Here is a 9692-nt window from a genome sequence, read left to right on the forward strand (position 1 = left end):
GTTTGTTCGGTTTATCTAATGCAAGATGGCAGAGACAAAGGTAGCAAGCGCGGGGTAGTAGTATCTGAGCGACTGTGACAGGAAGCGAGTGTGCAGTAGAGCTTTGACTGTCAAAGGTCAACAGAACTTGGGCAGTGAAGTGTATGCTGAGGGTGTTCAAGTTGAGAATAAAGAGAGACAACTCGAGAGAGAATTAAGCGGCAGTAGCACAGCACTTAATTATACGTCGGACTGCCTGACTGGAGGATCATGGGATAAGGCATAGGTTGACTAGACTGGAAGTGGCAAACCTCGGTCGGTATATAAGGACTGGAAGCTCATGAAGGTTATGGCAGTTGTCAGCGCTACCGGCACACTAGTGGAGGGTAGCAGTGTGTCGGGTAGGCATGGGAGAATGCGACTGTAAGCGAATTGGGAATGGCATTCCTTCCAAACGAGAGCCCGGAGGAACGGGGTGTGCACCTTGGGAGCCGGCCAGGTACGTACCTGCAGAGCCGCATGGGGGTTTCAGCTAGTTAGCAACGAGCGTCATCCTTGTCTTTCTGAGTGACCCGGAGCCAAGGAGAACATAGGCCCCAGGGGGGTGGTGTCGAACAAACCACTCCCGCATAAACGTGGGCTGGCATAGACCAAGCCAGTCATCTCACAGCACGCCCCCAGCCGGGCGGTATGGCGTGTTAACGCGCTTTTCAGCAAATGAGATGAGTAGGGGACTTCAGCCAAGACCAGCTAGAAATGGTCTAACGTTGATCTACGAGGGTTTCTCGTTCTAACCGATGCAAAGTAGGCGCATTCAGGACAATCTACCATCGATATGACGAGATTTCGCACAATCTCCCGACATCTAGCTATACCACAAGCTGTGGATGGCACAAACCTGCGCAGTTGCTCCATAATCGAGGGCAGATTTGGAGGGCACGATCACTTGGATTCGTGGTGGTTCGCGACCATGTCAACGTTACAGCAAGGGAACGATCTCCACGGTATACTTGGGCGTGTGCGCTTGATGCTCTGGGCGCCCATTACTGCCGGGCTGTTATGGGCGGCCTAATGAGCGCGATGTTTTGATCAGAGCGGGCCGCAGGGCATGTCGGTCACAGTGTGAAAACTGTACAGTACTTGTACATCAAGCAGTGTACTTACCAGGCGTCCCATGTTTCTGGGCCAGATAAGGTTACCGATGCAATCCTGTCTTCGGTTAGAACGACCTTGCGTTGCGTGTCGTGAAGTAATGAGCCGGTGGCAGCTAGATGATGATTGCTTTCTCAGGTTCGGAGTCCTGGAAAAGTCATGGTCTGTCGTATAGTTGGCTAGGCACAGCTGCCAACGAGCAAGTTGAAGAAAAAGCACAGGCGAGTTAATCGTAAGACTGTCTATCGATGCCACTCTTGGCCGGCATTCATGGCCTTCTGGTAGTGTCAGGAGAAGTATTTCGCAACAATCACCGAGCAACAATCTTAAACAAGAGTGCCCAAGGTCTGCTGACCTGCGTGTATAGAATTCCAAGTTAACAACAGGGGACAGAGAGCCAAGGCAAGGCGACCATCCGCCCAAGAAGGCAAAAGGCGTCTAGGGTACTACGCCAACCCCGAGCCGCGCGAGACGGACCGGCCCTGTGGGAGCGCCCCGCTACTACCGTTCCAGCACCCACGGCTAAAGCCTCAGAGAGGTCCACTGAGTAATCCACTTACAGGGCAGAGTGGACCCGATGGGGCGGGTGGAACTGGGGAATCGCAGATCACTGGTGGATCGCAATCGCTGAAGCTTCGGGCCTGCGCCGAGGGCTCGCCCCCCTCAACAGCGCACGGTGCTGGATGGAGTGGTTGATCATATTGACCTTTTTTTTTTTTTTAGCACTTGAACGTAAGGACTTTACAACACCCTATCTCCGGACTCGACACAGTCAGTCTGCCGCAAGGCCACACCGCTGTGGCTGTGCTTGTGAACTCTTTTTTAAACCAAGCATGAATGCGTGATCGCTTTGCCAAAGGCCTGCATGGGCTGGAAACATGAACACTTTAATTCTGCCGCCGGTCGAGTCTCGATAGCTTGACCACTGGCTAGCATCGTGTCTTATGCTCTCCTGCCTTCCTTAGCGTGGGGTTCGTACTCCCCAGACGGCCACAGTGTTGCAACTCCTGGCCTTGTACATGGGTTCGGTCACACCAACCTGCTGGTACCCAGCTGTTGGGGATCCCAGCGATCGCTTCGCCCTCCGTCCCAGTAGAGTTTGAATGCCCGCATGACAGACCGTACTCTCCAGTATCTCGACTGTCTTTGTCCAAAAAAGGATATCAAGTACCGTCGCCGCGATTTGCTCGATATGGAAGTAGAAAGTCTTAAAATCCAACATCGGTAGTTGATCGCACCATCTCGCGTCTTGCACTGGGACAAATAACACCATCCTCAGCCCTAAAGCCTCCCCTGAACGCCCCACGTACCGTGATATGCCATCTAGAATCTCAGTACCAACCATGGAGATCCGCGTCCCCACCACCGTTGCAGCGCTACTTTCGATCGAGTTTAGTCATCCTAGTCAACCCAGGAAACGCTTGCAGAACAGCATCTCATCATACTCACACCTCTCTGTGTGATTTATTTACCACATCTGGGAGCGAGCTTACATCCCTCTATGATGCCTCTTGCCGTGTAGGCAGTCCAAGAAGCAGTATGAAGTAGTCGAGACAAGTTCCCTTTTTTGATCAAATGCCCATGGCTTGTCAGAAGCGCCTTACAGAGAACCTACATTCCGGAGAAGCCCAACAGTGCCTTTGGCATAACTGCAACCACCGCTGGCTGTCCATGTCGACTATGATTCCTATTATTCGGTCAAGTTGTGATGTATCGTTGGTTGCAAAGATACCAATCAGTGTTTTCGCAAGCAGAATTGGCGTAGAGGACGACGACTGGATTTCGCATGCTACCCAGCTTTAGACCCTGTTTGGTGCAACGGCGCACAAGATAGCGTTCGCGTAAAAGAGCATGAATGGTTCAAGCCACACTTGAGAGCAAAATATGTGCCCAAATTTCTTTCCAGACCACTAAACGGAGGACTGACTCTCAGAAAGCTCAAGAGACATCTCTGATACACCACTCTCGCATTGGGCATTAAAGATCTGGTGCCAGGCGATGAACCACGGATGAGCCTGTCAGGCAGTTGCGTCCCTGGTAGTATGTCTTGGTAATTGTCTACGAAATATGACCCCAAGAATGGCATCAAACACAAGTTCTTGTTCACCGCAAGCCATACATACGTTTCTGCTCATCTTGTCGGCTTATCGAGACGCATGCTTTGCAAGGAAATGCAAGATCGATAGGCGCCATATCCACTTGGTTTGACAGATCCAATCAGGTGTGTATGTACACGAGATTCACAGCAAATTCTACATACATATACCCATGAAAAGCTGAATCTGCTGCAAGAAGGGTATCCTTGCGTCCTATCACTTATTTAGCAAGAAGTCTCGACACAAGCAAGGCTTAATATGCGCGGCTAGATCCTAGAACCAGGTGGCCGGATCGAGACCCTGGTCGTGCTGGAAGCTGGTGTTCGGAACTTTCCGACGCTGAATCAGTCTATTACGACGAATATCTCCAAACAACTTACCATTCCTGCGGGAAACAAAGTTATAAACTAATTGTTGTTAAAGGCTAGTCTACACCCGGCAATGAAATCCTCTAAGAGGGTGGTGGGAAAGCAATCGCAGATGCGGGGAGGTGGCCGCAGGGCAGCTATATATGGCCAATCCTTGTGATTCTTTATTCATCCTGCATTGCATTGGTGTGCATAGAGGGTACTTGCTTACTTGGTGATGAGGAGGGGTAAGTTGGACCAATAACCTGAAGCTGCTTGCTGTAAGAAGATTTTTTGAAAGGGGATAGACACAATTACCTGACTGTTTACGCTGTTAGGAGGTCTTCCAGCGCTAAGTAGCAGCTGAAAAGAAAAAGGGATTGGCGGCATCCACCCGTGTGGCGGTGATGGTTAGAGCCAACATCTTAGACTATACTAGGTGCCGGTAGCCGAGAGGGGAAGAGAGAACTAGACACACTCCAAAGTGCCGGTAGCAAGACACCAGCAAGGTTTCTCTCAGTCACGACAACAGGTTACGTATTCCTTGATACCATCAACGGTGGCTACATATCAAAAAATGCCCAGCCATCTTGCCGCCGTCACGATTCGTCTAGTCTCTCGGAATGAGCAATGACGACGTCGACATCCGTATGCCACTTACTCATAGTCTAGTCTAAATGCTGTTAGACAGTACAGGTTAGAGAACTCCGGATGTGCTATTACTACTATTCAAAGTCTCAAGAGATGACACGCCACCTCCCTAGCTAGTTTGGGAAGAACTTACCATACTTACCAGCACCCTGGTCCTGTGTAAGTTGTGTTAGTCACTCAGTCTCAGCGAGATCTCTGCAAAAAATCTGGCGTGCACCTTTGCACCACTCATTCCGTTCTCCCTGTCGTAGTTGGCGGGAACGTTGCATATCCCTGTTCGTGTGTCCAGTTAGTGAGGGCAGAGAAAGACAGCACAAGAAAAAAAAGTCCCCCTGCCTTTTTTGCGTTTTTCACATAACTTCACACAACGTCTATCGAATTGGACATGGCGAAGTTAAATATGGGCGTGAGACAGGTTCCACATCGGTATTTGGACCACATAGAAAGCCAGATCACTTGGGCTTCTGTTATGGTTCTGATAATGCCAAAAATGATCTTTGTCATGTCAAATTAATGATCACAAAAGTGAAGACAGGCGTGCCAAGAACGTCCGGGAGCTCGACGCCTAAGACAACTGCTCCTCCTTTTGTCTTCTGGTGGTGATTATGATCTCCCTATCAACGAAGGTCACACGGAACGCGTTACTCTCTCGGCAAGATCATTCATAGGTTCACAATCTTATTGTTCCCCTCTGACACTCTGATCCCACAATCCAATCTCTCTTCCAATCAACCACCCAACCCAGCCGGATGGCAACCCAGTTTCAGTCACCCGCTCTCATTTCCATTTCCTCGGAATCGCAGCCCCGTTCCGGAGTCCTTGGCCTGAGACATTGACCTATCGTTATTTCACACAAAAACATCAAATCACAATAGGACATCTCATCGAGATTCAACAACGTGAAACAGACCTCGTGTTGGGTTTTCCAGGGGCTCTTTTATGATTCATCCATTAGGCCGGATTCAACTCAAGTTGGCTTGGTGCTTGGAGATCAAGTAGGACAACCTCATCTTCAACCCACCATTTTCTTAAGGAACAGTTGACCCTTTGCCGCAGGATATGTTCCTGCATACTGTATGGCTTTGGGCTCTACCATTCTTGGCTTCCCAAGTGCATCTGTATTCGCCGACCCCAAACACGACAACGTTAGAACATGCTCCCCTACCCCTTCTCCCTTCATTGCCGTTGCCGCGCCCCCCCCCCCCGGGCCAGAATGGTCAAATACCGTTTTCCGATGCAAATGTTTGGCTTCGCAAAGAAAGAAAGTCAAACACAGCGAGCCTGAACCTGGTGTGCGGTGTCTCTGCGCTTGCCTGACTCTGCTTCCTCATCCCAATATGACCCTTCAAAGCCTCGCCTCCCCACCTCCCATTGTTCGCGCAAAGCGGAACTGCATCAAAATTTCTTCTCCTGGTTGGGCAGGCTGAATAGCCCAGCTACTGTACGTACGTTGCCAAGCTCACAAAGTGCTTCCTCTCGCGCCATCCATTGTACGAGCCAATCCACCCTTCCTCCCCCTTCGGCATCATCGCTCTACATCCACTACTGCAACTTGACAAGCGACATCTGTCTTCCGCTAGCTCGACTCGCCGCTATCTGCCAAGCTAAGCCTATTTTAAGTACCTCATCGTCTTTATACTCTTCATGTATGGACCGTTATCGGCATACGTAACTAATTTTAGATGCCGCTCTCTCTCCTGCGTCCCCTGCGTCTCCTGCTTTTGCTGCTGCTGCCGCTGCTGGCGGATATCGGATGCCGGATGCCCGGGGGACGGTGGCAGGTCGACTGCATGAGCAGATGCGACTCACCCCATGGACTCAAGGGCACGGCAGCAGCGTCAGAGCATCCGATCAATGTCTGTCTTGCGGTGGGCAAGGTTGTCACACGGACACGGCAGTCCAAAAAAAGGGGTGTCATCCCGAGTGCCAACACAAGGGACACCAGAGATAGAATGATTGTTAACGACACAAATACGTGACTGATCGCGAAAGATATATGGAGTCACACGACCGGATTAGCCAGATGGCTGAGGCAGGAGGACAAGACTTCTGAAAAGCCTGGAAGGCCAAGGCACTCATAAGGGCAAGAGGATTCCTTAAAGGAAGCTGCCCGGACACGATGAAGGACTTCTCTTGGTTCCTCCCCTCCCTAACACAAGGACATTGAGGACTAAGAAAGATTATTACACGTATTAGTTGATTTCGTTGTGCACCCACATGTCAGTGGTTACCATCTAACCCATTTGACCAATTGTCAATCCCTGTCTGCACCAGACCAAGTCCCCCGTTACAAAGGTAGCACTGGTCTTATTCAAGGAAGAGAGCGCGTGGTTACGGGCTGGGTTGCGTGTTACTGTTGCCCAGCTACTGAGGTGGGTAGAGTGCCGGGGACCGGGAAGGCTGCCGGATAAGCTGCATGAATGACTGGCTGAGAGGGTGTGATGGAGAGATGGCATGGATCGGACAGCAAATTTCAAATAGGCGTCAAGAAACTGATGGACTGGCCAGTACGTGTATCTGTCCAACGGTTTCGTCCATCTGTTAGATCACAGGATATGTGAAGTATTTGAGTGAACGATGGATATCTGCAACGTCCGCCAGGCATGAAACTGCAGTCTTTGTTTACTATATCATTGGAGTCGAAGTTGACTCCACGTCCAAGTAAGGAGCGTTTGAAATACAAACCCAAGAATGCGTTGTAATGAGGAGCCAAACTCAGCATGGTCCGAGCTGCGCTCCGTAACCCCTATTTCTCTATGTTCTCCGCGGCCCCCATTCCCAGGCACACCACACCCTCAGCTTAGCCAACACGACCGCGTCAGCACAGTCCAATGTCCAACACATTTAAGCGTTCATCAAAGGGAGAAGGAGTAGTTCAATCCAATCTCAGACTACAATGGAATGTAATGGCAGAAGGAGGAGTGTCATAAACGTGATTAGATTCTTCCCAAACATCGATTAAGCAATGTACCGTTATGGGAGGTCTTGTCTAGCTAGGTACACTCTCTCACAAATCCAGTGGCATGTCTATCAAGCCGAGCCCAAAAACATCTCAAAAATTGCCAAACATGGTAGGGTGCTTTGAACATAGCCATCATGTAGTCATTGTGATATCGCCAGAACGTTCAGTCATTTTATAACGGCTCTTTGTGCAATTTTGGCACAGCGTGTGATTGCAATTCACACATACAACTGCGGTCTCGATGGTATTGACAAAGCCACAGCCGCACTAAACCCAGGCATGACGATTAGCCACTTGAGATAGCTACGCCAGTTAGTAAAGGGAGAACAGAGAATGGCACGTACGCAGACCCAGAAACGGTACTCTCTCCCCGATTTCTTAGTGTAAGAGTCACTGTTGTTGTCTCTTTGACCGCTGTAGTTGACTTGACTGATCCAGGAACTACCGATGCCATTGTTGTAGTTGAATATTCCATTGGTGTCAAAGCTGCTAATATTAGTGACCCGTTCGTCCTGCGAGCTAATAGGTCGTTTCCCAGAGTGTGCAAGACGCTCTGAATCAGGTGCAACACCTCCTAACGAATCCTCGAGGGACTTAGAATCATCAAGGTACTTCCATTCCTTGATATTGGCCTTCGGAAAGCCATTCTTGGCATTGAAGTGCTGGTCAATGTGGTCGAAGCGTGAGCGTTCGAGCAACTCAGGTTTACCATTGTTCTCAGACGGCTCGATGATCTTCCGGCAGAAGCCACACCAGAACCGCGATTCAAAATTGCCCCTATGACGGTAATCAGTGAGCTTCTTCTCGATAAGATCGTTATCTATGATGCCATGATCCTTTTCCATGTGGGACTTGAGTGACTCTCTGCGGTAGTACATCCTCGCGCACCTGGCCGCATTATGACGAGGGAGATCTGGCTCGGTACATTGCCAGACCTCTAGTTGGAGTTTCGAGTGCACTGTGTTTTCATGCCGCTTCCAGTCGTTCTTGCTACCGAAGCTTTGGATGCATCTAGGAAATGTGCATGCATAGGGCTTATCATGCCGTTTCATGTGCTTTCTAATTTGCGGTTAATCCTTTAGCCCAAAGGGGATCAACAAACAGGAAAGAATAAGAACATTGACCTACTTGAGCTCGCACCGTCGATTGAAATACTTCTTGCATGTTTTACAAGCATGTTTGCCTTCGCTGCGGGGAGCTGTGATGCTTGAGGGGGTAGACACTTGGGTTGCCGGCTCCTGCCCAGCGGGTTGGGACTCCCTTGTGCCATGATACCCGATGTCTGTCAAGAGTTTGTCAAGAATGCCTTGTCTCATCAACGCTTTGAGAAACTCGCTTGCTTGCGCTTCATTAACGGGATCGGTTTGTAGGGTAGTGTTTGGCGTCGACTCATTTCCCTTAGAGGGAGATGAACCTTGAAGGCGAGTTTGAGCAGCCCCTTCATCTGTATGAATGGATGCTGCTTGTCCTACATCTAAGCCGCCCAATCTATCTTCCGCAGCATCACTTCCTTCTGAGCCATCCTTCGATGAAGATTCTCGCCCCATATCAAGGTCATGGCCAGATGATTGGTCTGCGACTCTAACAATGTCCTGATTTTCTGATGAAGTATAGCCCTGACACAATTTTTCGACTCTGGGCGATCGAGTCATCGATTCTTGTGCAGGTGATTGCAGTAAAAGATCTGATGGCAGACAGTTGATAGGATCAGCCAAGTCCGAACTGTCCTGACCAGTGGGCAATGGCTGAGTAATCGATGGTGATGCCCTGGGAGTATCAATATGGGCCACTCCAGGAGGGTCGCACATGTTGCTAGGACTTGAATCATCTACCACGATTTCTATTTGCAAAGAGTTGTCCGATGGGTTAAGGGGGGGATTTTGTGATGCTGAGACCTGGTCACACTGGGGTTGAACATCCTGCGAGAGCCCATAGTCGTGAGAGTTGGGTTCTATCACGGGATCAGGTTGATGCAGTCCATCACCAGATGGCTCTATGGCCGCATGATGTGACTCTGATATTGAAGATTTTAGTCTAATACCCTGGAAAACATCTTGCGCTTGCAACTGGACTCCGGTGGTTGAAGCCATCGAATCTAAGACCAGTGACTGGGGGATCGGCAAAAGCTGCTCCTCTTGGACATCCTGAGCATATCCGCGGGGATCAACATCATCGCGGTTCATGTAGGCAAGATGGAAGGAAGAATCTGCAGGCAGCCCAGGCCACTGAGAGTATGGCTGGACTTTCCCATCTTGACCAACCGTGAGGGGCTGGGATCCAAGGCCAGCGAGATCTTCAGGCGCTGGCGAAGCGGCAACTCTGAAGTTAAAGCACGTTAGCGCCAGTTTAACCAATAAAAGAAGATGACACGTACTGATGGGAGAAATGGTTGACATCTATGGGCTCACTAAGATGGTGTACTCGTTTCAAATGCTGGATGAAATTGTCTTTTCTTGGCCAATCTTTCTGGATATCTTTGCACTGCCCAAAGGGGCAACGATACAT

General features: G+C 49.9%; 1 protein-coding gene across 1 annotated transcript; it reads right to left on the reverse strand.

Moving 5' to 3' along the window:
- Positions 1-7277: 7277 nt before the first annotated feature.
- CTHT_0052060 (uncharacterized protein) lies at positions 7278-9692 on the reverse strand (the record flags this gene model as incomplete). Its single annotated transcript, XM_006695483.1, has 5 exons — positions 7278-7304; positions 7416-7454; positions 7532-8246; positions 8316-9506; positions 9562-9692. The coding sequence occupies 5 exons, from the start codon at positions 9690-9692 to the stop codon at positions 7278-7280; spliced, it is 2103 nt and encodes a 700-aa protein (XP_006695546.1).

This window comes from Thermochaetoides thermophila, assembly GCF_000221225.1.
Source record: "Thermochaetoides thermophila DSM 1495 unplaced genomic scaffold scf7180000011820, whole genome shotgun sequence".
Lineage (NCBI taxonomy): Eukaryota > Fungi > Ascomycota > Sordariomycetes > Sordariales > Chaetomiaceae > Thermochaetoides > Thermochaetoides thermophila.